General features: G+C 37.9%; 1 protein-coding gene across 1 annotated transcript in view; it reads right to left on the bottom strand.

Annotated features, from left to right (window-relative positions):
* Positions 1 to 7,133: 7,133 nt before the first annotated feature.
* The window catches only part of TPRG1 (tumor protein p63 regulated 1), a 172,064-nt gene continuing 160,819 nt past the window's right edge, over positions 7,134 to 18,378 (bottom strand). Inside the window, exon 6 of the mRNA XM_047732816.1 lies at positions 7,134 to 10,365. Coding sequence (XP_047588772.1) covers positions 10,171 to 10,365 — 195 coding nt within the window. The 3' untranslated portion in view covers positions 7,134 to 10,170. The remainder of the gene's footprint in view (positions 10,366 to 18,378) is intronic.

Genomic DNA, 18,378 nt, shown 5'->3' with positions numbered 1-18,378 from the left:
TGATTCCCATCACCACTTACCTCAGAATTACTAAGTACACGGATAAGGGTGACACACTTAATATGATTCCAGAAAAGAATGTTAACGAACTATGTAGAAGCTAAGATATATTTGACAAGGGGAAAAAAGAGTTAGTGAGATAACTTTAGCCTAGAAAAGCTAAAGTTATCTCACTAACGTCTTTATTGACCTTGAGGGGAGATAAGATAAAAACCAAAGTTGATAGAGAAATCAAAGTGAAAGCATATCATCTAAGTAAGAAATATATTCAAAAGAAAAGAAAATAATGAACATTTAAGACAGCAAGGGAAATGTGAAGTATAGTATATGTGAACTAAGTCTGGTTCTTTCATAGATGAAGTCTATAGATCATCCCTGATGTTGATAAATCAATACACAGAAATAGAAATGTATTTGTCAGAGTATTCAAAGTAACTAACAGCATCACCAGAAAGGTTTAGAAAATAAGTTGCCACTAAGTTGGAAGTTGGCGATGAGTGTGGGAAGCTGTTGGTTTCCAACAGAAGCTCTTCTGTATCATTTGATTTTCTTTAACATTTGACAAAATACAAAAGAAAAAAAATAAATAATTCAGAAAGTCCTGTGTTCTGGTTTGTCTGTGTTCTGGTTATCAAGATAACCTCAGATATTCAACATTTTGTTTTTAAGGATTTGTTTTCAGTCATCTCTTTTCTTCACTCTATATGTGCTGTTCAATAGAACAAGACACATGTGGCTATATGGAATTTAATTAATTGAAATAAAATAAAAATTTGGTTTCTAAGTCTCATCTGTCATATTTCATAGCTCATGGCTACTGTGTCTGACAGCACAGAATTACGGTTTCCATTATTACAGGAAGTCCTACAATCTCATCCACACGTACAATTTTAACTGCCACTCATTCTTGGATGACTCCTTGATCTTTATCTCTAGCCAAAGATCCTCTCTCCTGAACAACACACCTTCATATGCACCTGCTGGTTAGATAGGAATTATTTTCACTTGATGTCCCATAGCCCTCAAATGCAACTTATCCAAATCTGGACACATTGTATTTTCTGTGAAAATCACTTCTACTCTCTATGCTCCCTACCTGTAGTGTTGAAGTCACTCACTTTTAGTGAGAAGTCACTAGAATCAGATGCCTTGTCTCCACAGCTTGCAGGTCAGGTCACTTTCCCTGAAATCAATGGCAGTCTGGGAGACCTTAGCTTATCTCTTCCTTTAGATACACCTCTTCTGGCTGTAGTATCTACCAGGTCATCGCCTTCTGTTTATTCTAGATGTGGCCTATACTCCTACTAACTGAGCTCTGTTCTGAAACCAACAAGCCCCTGACTGGCCCCCTGGGCATCACTCAGCTAGTCTTACGATTTTTTTTTTTTAACTCCGGTGAAATGTCATTCCTCACTTTCCAAAATTATGATACATTCTGAGAATTGCTATGTGTTTTTTATGTAACCACAACGATATCTGGAGCATAAAAAGGGTTTTGCTAAAATCAAAATACTATTTTTTTTCTAACATCAAGGAGAAAGCCTAAGCTGGGCCACTGCTCTGTAAAATCAGACTGCAGAAAGGCAGTGGTTCCATGGCAGCTTAAACATGGACTACTGGAATGGGTTGAACCCCAAATGCCTATGGCATCAGTGTCATAAAAACACATTTACTGATTGCATATTATATAAGGTTCTGTGTTAAAGGAGAAATTGGGGTATCTTCAAGGACTTCACAGTAAATCAGGGGAAAAAACACTTTAGCAGCTCTCTTTAATAAAAGGGAGGATCCAGTAGGATGGCCAGTTCAACAACCAACCTTGCTATAGTAGGCCTTTTGTACTACCGAAGGTAGAAAGCTATAACATTACCTCCAAAATCTAAAGAACTCCATTAGGCACTGTGGCTCTCTCTTTGTAATAAGAGGGTGGAAAATTTGCCATTTGCCTTTGGACATGTATCTTGACATGTCCCAGACCACCGATCCCTTAGAAAAGTCAGCTGTGTGACTTTTGATGACAAAGGCCTCAGAATCTGGGGGTGGTATATTTCCACGCATGTGTCACACAAGTGTTACAATAGTTCCTACTCCCTATTCACCTGGTTAAATCAGTATGATCTCATCAGTGAAACAGACCAGGGTGATGTCTTACAGGATAGCGAGGTAATCAATTTCCCTTTGACTAGATTCTGACATAGGTTTGGAAGGTTGACATAACACTGAGTGTACTAGTGGTCCCAATAGCTGAAAGCAAACTGCCCCTGATGATCTTTAATAACAGGTAAAAAGAAAAACAAAACAAAACAAAACAAAAACCCAGCATACCAGTTGTCAGGGAATGTATTTTTTGCTCAAGCAAAAAAGAAACTTTCACACATCTGCATTCCTGGTAGAGCTGGAGTCAGCACTTGATTAAATGCACAATAGTCCATTCTCACTGTAGACTCATAACCAAATTCAGTTTCTAACAAGTCAGTAAAAAAGTGTGACTCATGAGAAGGCATAATATACCCAAAATAATTGTGAGGTTTTGCAAATTTATATTAGCAAAAAACCGGAGAACATGAATGGGAACCAATCCTAAGGATATTAGAGCAGAGTGGAAGAAATATAATATTGGAGCAGACAAAATTTATTAATTACACTGCACCAAGTTACAATTCTAGTTTTGATGCATATAAGCCACTAAAAACAGCTCAAAGAGTTTGCTTCATAAATTGCCTAAAACATGGGGCCAAAAGAAGTATATGCTGAGTGAAGTTGAAATGCCCAAGGAAGGCATCCAAAGGCCAAAGTGGATTACTATGTATGACTCCACCTCCCTTCTGTGAACGTCCAGAGATGCTTCCTTCACCAAAGCTATGAGAGATATGTTTATGAGGGAAATCTTGACATGCTTAAGAAGTAGCCCCACTGTGGTTATTCTCTGTCGACAGAAATGGCAGTGGGAACTGCTGCCACTGAATTGGGCATTCTGGATTCAGTGAGGAGAAGGGTATCCTGGGGTGGTGTGTTCTGACTCAAGACACACTTCCATTCATTTCTGCTCAGATCAAATAAGACTTGAGTGGGCTGCCCATTTATTTGTGCTCTAGGGACAAAACAATCAATTAACCAATGCCCAATATCTCTAAGGATCCAACCATGCTGACTACTGTTTTGGTTCAGCTCCCATCATGGTAGCCATGCCCACCAAGTCCTCTAGATTGGAGACAGGGGGGAAAAAAAAATCTCACTTAAAAATAATTTTGGGTGCCAGAAACCATAGAAGAGGAAATGTCTTACTAATTTAGGGTTAAATATTAAACAGATTCTTTAACAACAAAATTAAAAAATAAATTTAAAAGTCAGGAAGAAAATCAGTAATTACTAGGAACTAGTACAGGTTTACTATGAGTAATCCATAAAAAATTAGTCTCATTTGTTTGTTTGTTTGCTTTTGAGAGAGAGGAGACTGCACTTGCATGCATGAGCAGGGGCTAGGGGTGGGGATTGCAGAGGGAAGGAGAGAATCTTAAGCAGGCTCCTTGCCCAGTGCAAAGCCTGACTTGGGGCTCGATCTCACGACCCAGAGATCATGACCTGAGCCAAAATCAAGAGTCAGACGTTTAACTGACTGAGCCACCTAGGCGCCCTTCATTTGTTTCTTAAGTGAGATTACTAAATCAGAAAAAAAAGTTATATACAGTGCGAAACTGACCCTAAGTTTCCTGTAAACAAATAGTATGATAAAGAAAACCCAGATTTCCTCAATAGTAGTGTGGTGGCAAGTGAAGAAAAACTACACTCTAATCTGTATATGAACTTCCAGGCCTGTGTTGAATATGATATTTTCAAAGAAAGGTTAACCAAAGTGAATACCACAAGTAAGAGACAAGTTCAGTAAGGGCTCTGTATAACCCATCACATGAAGAACGGTTGTAGGAACTGGGGCTTTCGTGTCAAAAACAAAGAGGAAAACCCCCACACAACTACTTTGTTGGGAGAATACCAGTTAGCTGCCTTTATTTGAGGTGTGACCACGTGGGACACAAAATTGATTTATTTGGGGTAGCTTCAGAGGAAGCTGTTAGGATCAAATAGACAAATCTCTAGAGAGGAAGATTTGGGGGCGATGTTCAGAAAAACTTTCTCCTCACTGCAGCTGCTGAGCCTAGTATTAGCTGCTTTAGAAAGTCAGGGATTCAGGGCGCCTGGGTGGCTCAGTGAGTTAAAGCTTCTGCCTTCAGCTCAGGTCATGGTCCCAGAGTCCTGGGATCTAAGCCCTGCATTGGGCTCTCTGCTCAGCAGGAAGCCTGCTTCCCTTCCTCTCTCTCTGCCTGCTTGTGATCTCTGTCTGTCAAATAAATAAATAAAATCTTGAAAAAAAAAAAAAAAGAAAGCAAGCCAGGGATTCTCGGCCTTGCAAATGTTTTTGCAGAAGCTCAGTCTGCAGCTGCTTCTACATGTTTTGGTAAAGGGAATTCCTGCAATAGGTAGGAGGCTAAAGTAGATGACGTTTAAGGACCCTTCCAGTCTCAGCTTCTAAAGAGTAAGCAGAATGTAAAAGCAAAGAAGAGGAATTTCTGAGATGCATGGTGTGGGCACTGTTGACAGGATGTGAGACAGGAGGGGGCTATTTCAGAGAACTTGATTGTGACATATTTCCCATTCATAATGTAGCATCCTGATCCTTCCTATCTACCTAAAAACATGAGTTCATTACATCGGACCTACATTTTTCTCACCTCAATTTTTTTTTTTTAAAGATTTTATTTATTTGACAGAGAGAGAGCACAAGTAGGCAGACAGGCAGGCAGAGAGAGAGAGGAGAAAGCAGGCTCCCTGCCAAGCAGAGAGGCCGATGCGGGACTCGATCCCAGGACCCTGAGATCATGACCTGAGCCGAAGGCAGAGGCTTAACCCACTGAGCCACCCAGGCGCCCCTTCTCACCTCAATTTAACCCATCAATGGTGATACAGTGATTTAGATGTCATGCCTTTCCCTGGGAATGGAAGATATGTGGAAGAAACAGTGGGCCAGAAACAGGAAATTGGAAGCTGTAGGATCTAATCCTGGTATTACCAAAAAATCACCATCTGTTTTTTGAGCAATTCCTTGCAAATTCCACATGGCTTCACCGGGAGGAGACTTGGGAGATGTTTGCTAAGATCCTTTTAAGACTGAGCACAAATAGCCCATCAGATACAAGATCTAGACTCAGGTGCAACCTCATGACTTTGCCTCTCATTATTCCACATTGGCTGCAGCTCTGAAATGAAATCCAGCTCACGTATTTTTTGTCCCAGGTTTTAAGGCTGAAGCGAGAAGTGAGCAGAAGATTCTGTGATTCCTCTTTGTGGCTACCGCAGTCAAGTGGAATAAGAAAATCATGGATCAAACCTCAGTCACTTCCAAGGCCTCAGAAGGAATCCTTCCCTAGCCTCCAAGGAACAGGTATCTGCCAGGCAGTCGGGAGGCCTGGCCCCCTAACTGCTTAAGGAGCACTTTGTGGGAGGTGCAGACCAAAGGTGAGTTTACACATCAGCGACTAAAGTTTCCTGCCACTAAGCATAAGAAGTCACTCATGAGCAGCGTCCCTAAACCACAGCTACAGGATGTGGGCATAAGCCCTTGTATAATTGTTGGCCAGGAGCCAATGAGCATTCATCCCTGTGCAAATACTTGGGCTTTTTTTTTTTTTTTTTTTTTTTTTTTTTTGCTGTTAACCTTTGAAAACCACAGGCATTAGTCTCTCTTTCTTCCCCTTGGCACGAGTCATCTTCTTTTCTCCAACTTGGTCTCTTGTGTGTAAAGAATTTCTGAGGAACTTTTAAGCCTAAATTTAATACTTTTGCCCTCCCCTCTCTGGCCCCACCAAATGCCAGGCAGAGGTAAAGCTGCCTTACAAAATATCTGCTGGCTCGGCTGGCTTCCGCAGCTTTGTTTGGGCTCTTCGATCAGATAGGAAATCAGAGAGTTCTATGAGTGACCTTAGCCTTTAAGAAAAGACAGGTAATTTCTGGAAATTCCCCTCAAACAACGATGACCTATTGTTTTCTTTACCTCAGAATTGGCCCAGCAACTATGAGGCCCTGATTTAGATGCTATGCCATTCCCTGGGAATAGAGATATATGCAAAGAGCAGTGGGCCAGGAATAGGAAATTGGAAGCTTTAGAGTTTAATCCCAGTACCATCTGCTTTTTGAGCAATTTTTTTTTTCCAGTCTCTATCACTTTGCTTCATTGTGAAACGCATGGGGTTGGATGATTTCCATGCCTCCTTAGCCCCAGGGCTCTGTGCATGGCTTTCTTAGTATTGCTTGAGCAAGGGGACAAGGAGAACAGGCCTCGAGGCAAAAGATCCAAAGCATATCAACTGGTTTCTCTTTTCTGCCTTAGAGAATGGCCAAAGGTCAGGCCTCCTAGGAGGCCCTATTGCCCACTTGAAGGTCAGGCTCAACAATTCTTGACAGCTACCCTTCTTGTAAACATTAGAGAATCCACCAACCTCGCCTCTGTACCCAAGTATCCCACATCCCAGTATCCCAGTGTGAAAACTGAAGCTAAACTCACTCCAGCAAAATAATTTTTTTTTTAATCCCTGAAGTCTCAGCAGGTGGATGTTACAGAGTCTTAATCAAAAGAAGAAGAATATTCTAACCATCAGAATGACCCAAGATATATCAAGAAACCTTGAACTATCTGTCAATAAAGATGTTCAAGCAGTTTTTGAAAGGAGATTTATCAAGGACTTCCTGAATGGGATAAAGATCAGATAAAGAAGATGGCCAACCATGACATTTTTATGATGATGTGCCTGATACTTAATGGCTCTTATAAAAAACCATATTCCCAAATTAATGATGTCCCTTTCAGAAACTTTATTAGTACAGTTCAGATGACACTCTGAATGAACAGTCCAGGCTTATAGTAGGTCCCCTGATCTGTGGTTTGTATCTGAGCTTATGGACATGGAACCCAAGTTAGAACACCAAGAATCAAATGGGAGAATGATGGTCAGTAGGTCCATAGTGACCAAGGAAAAATTCCCAGGGGGAACTAAATATAGTTCCCTAGGATGTTGTCCTACTTTCTGCTTCTAAGTCTTATCACTCTACAGGCAGGTACTCAATGGTTTTTTGGGGTTTTCTTGGTTTGTTTGTTTGTTTGTTTTAATACAATAATTTAACCTCATTTCATTCAGTTCTTACAAGATCTTTATGAAGTGGGCAGAAAAGTTATCACTGTCTCCATTTTACAGATGAAGAAATTAAATCTTAGGAAAGTTGAGATAATTTTCTAGGATCTCATTTGACTGATTCAATTCTTTTCAAAGAAAAAATGATTTAATTGCCTAATCATTAGTAACAATTAGTTGGAGGATCATAGTGAGGTCTCTAGCTTTAAAGTGTAATATCAATCACCCATTTGTCAATCCTGTTCACAATATCCACTTCATCTAGGCCCTACATCAAGTGATGGCAGGCTCCCTCTTCCAAGGGGCAACGATTCCATCTTCGACATCCCTACCTGTAAGAAGTTCTTTTTTACCTTAACGCTCTTTCTAGATTCCTGAATCCTTTCATTCTCTGGTCATAGCCCGCATTTTAGGTCCCACATATCAGTTTATGGGATATCACACTAGACAGTCTTTGTGAAATGTGCAAAGCATTCTCATGTCATCATCCCTGAGTTCATTCTTTTCCATAGCAAACAGTTTCAGTGTTATTAAATGCTTATCCTATTTGTTAGAGGCTAGACCTCAGGGCTAAGAGACATCTCCCTCCTCTCATCTTTTGCATTGATGGGCCTGCACTGTGCTCTTTAGAAAGTCACTTGGGAACAGTCTGTCCTAGGTTACAAGGGGGACAAATGTGCAGAAAGAAGTCTATTGTCAGTCTGATCCTTAAATGGTAACTCAAAAGAATGTGCTGGACATTTCAGATGCTTCTGCCAACAAATGCCACTATCTTGAGGCAAACAGGGATTTTCGGGCAACAGTGTTATAATAATTTGCCAATTATGCCTGCTTCAGAACCACTGCCAAAACAATCCAACGACTTTTCATTCCACTACTGTTGACAGGACAGCTAAGGATTTCAACATTTCCTTTTACAGTCTGAATAGAAGTTCCCTGCCTTGGGGACTATAACAATATTTGCCATCATGGTGGGGGGGTTGCTATTGAGGGGAAGTGGGTGCTGCGAAGAGGAAAGAGAGAGAAAAAGAGAAATGTTAATGGAAGTAAACAATGACAAAGACTAAATAAAATGAAGGTTATTTAAGGTGTGGGTTTTGAATGTCTGCATCAAATTGATGTTTGTTAATGAATCAGAGGACAAATCTTTGAAATTGAAGAAATAAAATTTTAGAAGAAGCGACTTTAAAAATAAACTCTTCACAAGCCACCCCCCCAAAAAAAATAGCTGGAATTTTTAACTTGAATACAAACCAATGTGTCTTAACTTTCAGTCTTGAGACAGACTTGAAAAGCTGATTGTAATAATATTTATGGTGTTCATCGTTCAAAGAAACTTTTCAAAATATATTAAAAAAAATAAATTGTAAAATTGAAAAAAGAAAAACTCAAAGAGATGAGAACAGATGAGATAATCTCCTGAGTTGTTCATCAGGGAAAGGAAGAGAGAAAATATGAGAGAAAAGAGCAAAGGAAACAGAATAAGATAGGACAGTATTTTTGAAAACATGCTCTTCAAAACCTTCTGGGACCCATCAACATTCCACAGGGGGCACCTCTGAGACCCATAAAAAGAGGAATCCGAGGCATTCCCATGTCCACTTCAATCTTAGTGGCCTTACTTCTATCTGTTCTACACATTAAGAGTCTAAAACATATTCCAATAGAAGAAGTGTCTGCTATTGTAAAATAAAATGCAATAAATGTTTGAACAAAAAATTGCAGAAGAAATGAACCATTAAAAGTTCTTAAGCAGGGAGTGATAGGGTCAAATTGTGCTTTAGAAATCTGGCAACCAAATGCAGCCTGGATTAGAACAGAGTCAGCCTCAGATCAAAGATCCCAAGTAAAAGGCAATGGCAAAATTATCCAGGGGAACAGAATTAGAGACTTGATCTAATAATACACACCTATGAAAATGGAAAGGCAAAAGAGTTCATGAACAAGGTTGAAAGAAGAATGAACTTTAAGTTTGATATCTGGGCATTGGGGTACAATGCTAAGCCATACATAAATTTGGTATTGTTATGGTCTGACTGTTTGTGTCACCCCAAAATTCATATGCTGAAATCCTAAAACCCAATGTGATGGTATTAAGAAGTGGCCTCTGGGAGGTGATTCCGTCATGAAAGCAGAGCCCTCATGAATAAGATTAATAAAAGAAGCACAAGAGAACCCTCTTGTCCCTTACTATGTGAGGATATGACAAGAAGTCTGTCACCTGGAAAGAGGGCCCTCACCTGCCTATGATGGCAGCCTGTTCTGAATTCCAGCCCCCCAAAAAATATATTTCCGTTGTTTATAAGTCACCCAGTCTGTGGAATTTTGTAATAACTGTCCAAGCAGACAAAGAAAGATACTATATGAAATTATTTAGCAAGGAATTTAGATATATCAAAACTGATGGCTTTCAGGGATGATGACTGGAACCATAAAAATGCCACAGAGAACTCTAGGATTTTGAAGATGTTGAATGTGAGTGGCTGTTTGAACACTGATATATATGATCAGCAGAAAAAAATACAAAACTGAATCTTGAAGCAATATCAGGGATATAAATATGGACTTGTAATTCATCCTCACAAAAAGAGTAGCTAAAATGATATAGTCAGACCCCAATGAAAGAGGAGGTCAGAATCAAAGCACTCAAGATTAAGATCCAGAAAATGCCTACATTTAGAGGACAGAAGAATAAGAACCCAGAGTCTACCCTCAGTTTATGATCAGGCATTCATTGATAACATTATTTGATGAGCTTAAGAGAATGTATTTTCTGGTTTTAGGAAATTTGGTCATACTTACACGAGGTCTGAAGTGTACACATATCAGTCTAGTCAAGCTTTTAGATTTCCTGAGACACTAAGTATTCAAAATCATGTTATAGTATTAGGAAGTAATGAATTGTTTCAATCCAAAACTATGGTGGCCTGAAACAGAATCTTTGATAAATATGTATCAGTGGATGACATACTTAAACACAAAGAACATCTCAAAAACCAATACTCCCACGGGCAAGGGAATAGCCAAGTTTGTTGCGGTTTCCAATGAATGACATCAGCCCCATGTAGGTTTCAATCAAAATGGGTTCAGTTAGCACCATCAGTCCGTTTCCTCTTTCAGATCCAGTGGAATTCTTGTGGGCATTCTGGATAGCTGGAACAAGCTTAGACGTGAACCCAGACAACTGAAGAGGAAAAAAAGGCACAGTTAGTAAATGTAAAGTAGGTTCAGAGACACTTCCTCCCTAGCCAGTCCCAAAGTGGACAACTCTCCTGAGGCTGCAACTATCCTTATTTATATAGAAATTGTTTCCCAGATTATCAACATTGCTTCTGTTAGTCTTTTATAAATTCATCAGTCAATAGATTATGTACATAATGAAATCATCTGCCTCATCCTGTTTATTTTTCATCCTTCATAATTTGTACAACATTAAGAAGTCAGTTTAATAAATATTTGCTGGTAGTCTATTATGAATCAGATACCTGTTGGGTGCTGCTGAAGATTTAATGACAAGTAAGATAGAGTCTCTGTCTCCAAAGAAGTGATACTATAATAATCTAAAAAATGAAGTTTGTTTTTTTTTTTAAGATTTTATTTATTTATTTGAGAGAGACAGAGAGAGCAGAGTAGGAGTAGAGGGAGAGGGATAATCAGACTTCGGTGCTAAGCATGCAACCCCAGGTGGGGCTCAATCCCATGACCCCAAGAGCATGACCTGAGCCAAAACCAAGAGTCGGGTGCTCAACAGACAGAGATACCCAGGTGCCCCTAAGAAATGAACTTGTAACGATTACACAAAGTTTGTGAAAATAAAAAGCAAAAGAAGCACAAGATGCTAAGGTAACACAAAAGAAGGAGAAATCATATGTAATGAGAGGATCAGAAATGACCTCAAAAGGCAACTCTCGAGACAATCCTTAAAGGGTTCACAGGGTTTCATTAGGTAAAATGGGGTTAGGAAAAGCCTTGTCAACAGCTGTTGTTTTTTTCCAACCCAGCATCCTTTCTATCATGGGAGATACTTCTTCCAACAAGAGTACCTCCTTTGTTCTTTGGAGAACCACCCTATCCCATTTAGCCCACAGAGTTTAAGTGGCTCTGACTTTAGCATATGGTTCAGGCCTAGCCAATCAGAGGACTCCATTTTTCTGGTCACAGAGATTGGTTCAGAATGAGCACATGAACGGTATTGTTATAAAAGTGATAGAATGCAAGCCTGGAGGTATTCATGGTCATTTTGCCACACATAGTAAGAACCTGACTGAGAAATAAGCCCACAAAAGTGAAAGAACTAAGATGTAGAGAAAGATGAATTCTTGACAAAGTCATTCAAGTTATTAGATCAGTCGACCCTGAACTTTTAAGTTAAGTGAGTAAAAGAAAAATTCCTTTTTTTGTTCAAGCCAAGATGAATTGGATTAAGAGGAGGTAATTCAGGGAGCATTCTAAACAGAGCAACAAGCAAGGAAATGAAGTAGGAAAGCTCATATCTTTTCTTTTTTTATCTTATCCAATAAGCTCTTTTTATTTCCATGATCTCTTTCTTATATAAATGTGTTAGGTAAGTCAAAGAATCTATCATGACTTCCATGTTAGAAAACCAAGGTTCATGGAAGGTAAATGACTTACCCACAGTAACTCCACTTTCTGCATCACAGTGAAAAAGAACATGGGGAATAAAATCTTATTCACAGTGAGATACAATCTGTCTCCTAGGCAACTGGCCACTAATCTAAATTAACACTCTTATTAGAGCATATTCCTATATCAATTCAAATTATTAAGCATACTATGTAAAGTGATCATTGTTCTTCCCATTTGCCCATGAGGAGACAAATCTTTGCTTTAAGGGACTAACACAAGATTGATGATTCAATGAAGATAGAGAAGCCTGTAGTCCTTCTCTATAATACAATTTTCCATATAGGTCTTATCCTGTGTTCTTAATTTTATATTGCCCTTGGGCAAACCACTTCTTCATTCTAGTCTTAGTTTCCTTATCAGTAAGAAAAAAAACATTTAAAATTTAGAATGTATCTATTATTGCTAGTTAACCTAACCCATAAGAAAAAAAAAGCCATGCAAATAAAACTTCTATAATTTTCTGTGTAACATTGTAAATTCATTTCCCCTTTTGAGCCTTAGTTCATTCTTTTGAAAAGCATTGAGATCTATGGATTTTAGATAATATCATATCAGAAGTTAAAAAAAAAGGTTATGATGATAAAGCGACATAGTTTTCTGGACTACCTCAATATCTCTAGGTTTTCCAAATAAACAGATATATTTGTCTCTCTACTTTTCTTTCTTTTTTTTTTTTAAGATTTATGTATTTGAGAGACCAAGTGCATGTGCAAGTGGAGGAGGAGCAGAGGGAGAGAGAGAGAATCTCAAGTAGACTCCCTGTTGAGCATGGAGGCTGAGGAGGGGCTCAATCCCACAACCCAGAGATTGTTACCTGAACCAAAATTAAGAGTTGGGCACTTAGGGCACCTGGATGGCTCAGTTGGTTAAGTGACTGCCTTCAGCTTAGGTAATGATCCTGGAGTCCTGAGATTGAGTCCCACATCAGGCTCCCAGCTCCATGGAAAGTTTGCTTCTCCCTCTAACCTTCTCCTCTCTCATGCTCTCTCTCTCTTTCAATTAAATAAATAAATAATTCTTAAAAGAAAAAAAATAAAATAAAAGAGTTGGACACTTAACCATCTGAGCCACTCAGGTGCCCCTGTCTCTCTATTTTTCTTTAAAGTAAGAGTTAAAGTAATTGAGTGATACCAAAACATTAATTTTAAAAAATGGACTCACTTCACTGAGGCTAAAGAATGTAACTAACAAAGAAGTAGGGTTTTGCTTGTTCTCCATGGTAACAGCAATGACAGATAGAAGGTACTTCTTATTACTATTTGCAGTTCCAACATCCTCTTTGAGATCTTAAAATGGATCTAAACATTGCTGCTTCTGAAAGATACAAGCTACAATCACACATCTAAAAGGAAGGACACCCTTTCTTTCAGCACATTCCACCAGTGTTTTAGTTGATTGAATAAGAAAAGCAGAAAGAAGTAATCCTTCTTCAACTTCCAAAGAGGAAGTAGAAAAGAAAGAATAAGTTAATACCATGGACATTTAATCACTATGTTTAATAATCATATATTCTCAAGGTCAGAATTGATCTTAAGCTTATCAAGTCACCATTCATCTGTTGTTATGCCTTGCCACATCCTTACCAAGAAGCCACATCCCTCTCCATGGACATATCCAATGATATGGAACTCACTGCTATCTAACCATGTCTACTTCATCACTGTATAGTAGGAAAATGCTTAGCCTTAGATACACAAGGCCAGGTATGTTTCCTTGTCCTATCAGTTACTGATGGTTAGACCTTGGATAAAACCATATAATCTCACTGAGCCTTACTTTATACATCTGAAAATGGGAAAATAATAATGATGAGGATAATAATACTAAAGGCCAACCTCGTCAGATTGCTTATGAATTTAAGTTAATTATTCAAAAATGTTTTATAAAGCATAGTATTTATAGGTGCAAATATTTTCATTATTTATAGGCAGAGAAGACTTTGACTTCCACAGTCCCATTCCCTTCAATTCCATATTTGGAATACTAATTTCTTTAATATGAATCATAGACTCCAAAATACAATTTTTTAACTCTGATATGAGCTTTTTAAAAGTAACAGAGTTCTCTGGATGCCAAAGGATATATTAAATTCTACTCAGAAAACAGGATTTCAAAAAACATGGCTTGAACATCAAAGTATCTCCCCCAAGTTATTTATCAGTTATAAAGGGAGAAATACAGACTTTGCAGAGGGGAAATCCAGCATACACCATTTTAAACAAGTGATCAAGGTTAACATCACTAGTAATAAGGCATATACGCGTTGTGAGCCTACAGTAAAGACAAACAACATCATCTCTCTAGTATCTGCACCAAAAAAGCAGACCACAATTCAATTATGAGAAAACATCAGGCAAACCCAAATTAAGAGACATTCTACAAAACAACTGACCAGTATTCACCCAAAGTGCTAAGATCATGTAAACAGAGGAGGAGTGAAGGATATGATGAACACTGGGTGTTATACGCTACTAATAAATCATTGAACATTATATCAAAACTAATAATGTACTGTATGTTGGCTAATTCAATTTAAATTTTTAAAAAAAGGAAGAATGAGAGACTGTCACAGTTTGGAGGAGAATAAAGGGACAGAATAGCTCAATATAATATGTTATCCTGATCTGAAGCCTGGGACAAACAGAGGATGTTAGGAAACATAAAACAAACAAATAAACAACAACCAAAAAAAAGTAAAATTTGAATAAGGCCTCTAGTTTACTTAATATTATTGTACCACTGTTGAATTCCCAGGTTTTGATTATTATATTATATTATTTTATATTATATTATTATGTAAGTTGTTAGAAGAATTTTAATGACAGGTTCATGGAAACTTTACCATCTTTGCAATTTCCTGTAAGTCTAAAATTATTTCAAAATAAAAAGACTTTAAACTCTTAATTGAAAGAAAATCCTAAATATTAGTTCCTCAAGATTATTAAAGTTTTCACTTGATCAAGGAGAAAAGTTCCAAAGAAAACCAGGTGCAAGATGACACTTTCACTTTGTTTCTCTTATCTCTGTATTTTTTAATATAAACCTACACCAAAGTTATGCCAGCATTACTGAGTTTTCATTAAGACTGTTTTCTGACATGAATTACATGAAGACAGTTGGGTTCACTGAAGAATTTTCCATCTGAAAGAAATAATTTATAAATTGTTCCATTTTATTTTTCTGAAAAATTTCCATTGGATGAATTCATTTATATACAATTAAATCAAAAAGTTGATTTTTATCCATTTCAAGTTTTGTCATTTTTAAGTTTTCTTCTGAGAAGATTACTTTTAATATTATTATTTTCCTGAGTGTGTTTTTAGTTGTCAATTTAATTTTGTGTTTAACTCTACTAACACTAACTTTCTTCAGGCCAAATTTTGCTTCTTAATGTAAAAACATGCACTTCTTCACTTTATTTATTAACTATGTGAGGTTACCAGCTATCATTTTAGTTTTAACAGCTATAATTTTCTATGCATATATGAATTATTTATATCAGTATTAATACTGTAAACTGACTCTCTATGTCACTAATAGACTAAAAAGCTCTAAAATCATCCAAAAAATATTAATGAAACACCTACACTATTCACCAGGCATTTTCTAAGCACTGTGACTGAAGAGGCAAGATAGTCATCCTGTTCCCATGGATATTACAATCTTGTGCTATGAGAAAAAGTAAATATAGGTGATTTTGATGGTGATAAATTCTAGGAGAAAATAAAATGTGGAAAAGGGTAAAGTAATAGGATTGAGGGTTATTTTAGATATTGAATTCAGGGCACATCTTTCTGAAAAAGTAAAACTTGATCTGAGACCCAAAGGATGAAAAAGAGGCAATCATATGGTAGTCCAGGGAGAAAATAAAAGCACTTGTACAGGCTGTGGGGTAGGGATGAGCTTAGTTTATTCAAGGAACAGGGAAAAAATCCTACACAGCTAGAATATAGTGATTAAACAAAAGAGATTGAGGTGAAATCTTAGGCAGAGAGCATCTTGTGAGCCATATAAAGACTTTGAAGTGATTTTAAAGATTTTTTTTTAATTTATTTATTTGAGAGAGAGAGATCACAAGTAGGCAGAGAGGCAGGCAGAGAGAGAGGGCTCCCCTGCTTCCTGATGTGAGCAGAGAGCCCGGTGTGGGGCTCATCCCAGGACGCTGAGATCATGGGCTGAGCCAAAGGCAGCGGCTTAACCCACTGAGCCACCCAGGTGCCCCGAAGTGATTTTAAAGATAAGTTCAATGATGTATGTTTTTTGGGTTTCGGTGGGGTTTTGTTTGTTTGTTTTTTGTTTTGTTTTGTTTTGTTTTGTTTTGTTTTAAATAATCCTGGCTATTCTATGGAGAATTTACTGTTAGAGTCAAGAATGGAAACAGGAAGATTAAGAGGAATTTGTAGATCACTTCATTAGCCCAGGCAAGAGGTTATGGTGGCTTGGACAAAAAGAGCAGTGGAGAACATGAGAACTGGTTGACTTAGGAATACTACCTGAGGCAGAATCATAGAAATTACCAGTGTAAGGAAATATAGAGGATGAAGAGGCCAGAAGAATCAAAGAAGACACCTAGATTTTTGGTGTGAGAAACTGGATAGAAAGTGATTTCATTATTGGGTTGGGAAAACTCGGTGAGAGAAGAGCTTGCACTTGGTGAGGTACAGGGATCAAGGATTCTGTTTTAGATGTGTGGCTTGAGGTGTCTACCCAGTAAGCCTCTAAGTAATTTCTAATGTCAGCTGGATACATGAGTCTGGGGCATGAAGAAATATAGAGATGATAGATCTGTGTCTATAGTCAATGATTCCAAAATAATAATTATAGATCCTGAGGTCAAGAACAAAGTTCATAAAGTGAAGTTAATAGCCTACACAAGATAGGTTATAGGGCAGAGATTAGGAATCCACAAATTCAGGGGCACCTGGATGGCTCAGTGGGTTGAGCCTCTGCCTTTGGTTCAGGTCATGGTCTCAGGGTTCTGGGATCAAGCCCCATATCGGGCTCTCTGCTCAGAGGTGAGCCTGCTCTCCCCTCCCCTTCTGCCTGCCTCTCTGCCTGCTTGTGATCTCTCTCTCTGTCAAATAAATAAATAAAATCTTAAAAAAAAAAAAAAGAAATCCACAAATTCAGAAAGCTTTGTTGGACAAGATGCTAGGCATTGGGGGTAACACATAGGGGATCTAATAGGTAAACTGAGGGTCCAAGTGTTTCAGAGATTTTTCCAGTAATAAATAATTTGTAAGCAACTGAGCAAAGTCTTGGACCCAAGCCTCCTGACTTAAGTGTTAGAGTCCTCTTTTCTATAACATACTATTATTATGAGCAGTAAAACTCTAATATTTAGCAAAGGATTTATGTTCCTTATTTTTCAGGAAGGACAGAAAAAAAATTATACTCAGAATTTTCACACCATGTTCCTTAGAACACCAGATTTCCTCATAGGTTGGATGACCATATGATTTATCATCCAAACCAAGATTCTTTTGAAAAGAAAGAAAGTGTTCTTATTAACAATGTTGGAACAACAGATATTCCTGATGGTTTGGGGAGAAGATATGGGAAGGCAAGGAAGTAACATACGCCTGTTGCTACAATCACATCAATTAGAGCTGTTCTATTTTTAACAGGTTTATATATTTGGGTTTCAAGTAAGATTTTATTTTTAAAATGTGTTTTGCTTCTAAAAAATTTTTAAAAAACACTATACTATGCTTGCCTAGCAACCTCTAGCTCTGACAGTGTTTTCAAGTCCACAAAGATCTATATTGTCTATGTTCCTATTCATTTTTCAAAACCAAATGCAAATCCTATCTCTCTCACTTGCCTTCCCATCTACTGAAGGTAAAAATTAATATTTTATTCTATCAGATTTCATTTAGATCTCCACTTAAATATTTCATCCAGTTTTCTAAGAATTAGAGTCATAAGTGTGGCTGTTTGTCTATATAAGTAAACCAAGGTTTCTTTACCTTGGGACTATTGTTACTTTGTGCCAAATAATTCCTTGCTGTGAGGGACAATGTCCTCTATATTTTAGGATGTTAAGCATCCTCAATAGCCTCTCCCCACCAGATACCAATAGTATCCCCACCCCAGGTGTGAGAACCAAAAATGTCTTAAGACATTGCTAAATGTCCCCCAGGAGGTAAAAATCATCCCCTGTTGGAAAGCACTGAACTAAAGGAAGTATGCATGATGTAACATGAGTATTCGATCAAAAAGATCCAGTCTTAGGCTGCAAATAAGGCACTCATGAGCTGTGTGACTGTGAGCAAGTTATTCAACCTCTCTGAATTTCATCGTTCCTTTTCCATAAAAAAAGAATATGAATAGGGTCAAAGGCAGAGGGTGGCTGTGAAGATTAAACCAACTTTAATAACTGAAGAGTTTGTGTATAAGCTCTCCATGTACAGATACACATATTCATGTATTTCAGGAAGGGCTGGGGAAATGGAATGAGATGAGGCTGGAATGTGGAGACATATTGCAAGGGTCATTAAGGAAGCCTATTACCAGGAATCAACAAATACTGTCAAAAAATCACTGACAA

This window comes from Lutra lutra, chromosome 1, assembly GCF_902655055.1.
Source record: "Lutra lutra chromosome 1, mLutLut1.2, whole genome shotgun sequence".
In the NCBI taxonomy this organism is placed as follows: Eukaryota; Metazoa; Chordata; class Mammalia; order Carnivora; family Mustelidae; genus Lutra; species Lutra lutra.
Note: the sequence above shows the minus strand (reverse complement) of the source record. Positions and strands in the feature narration are given on the sequence as shown.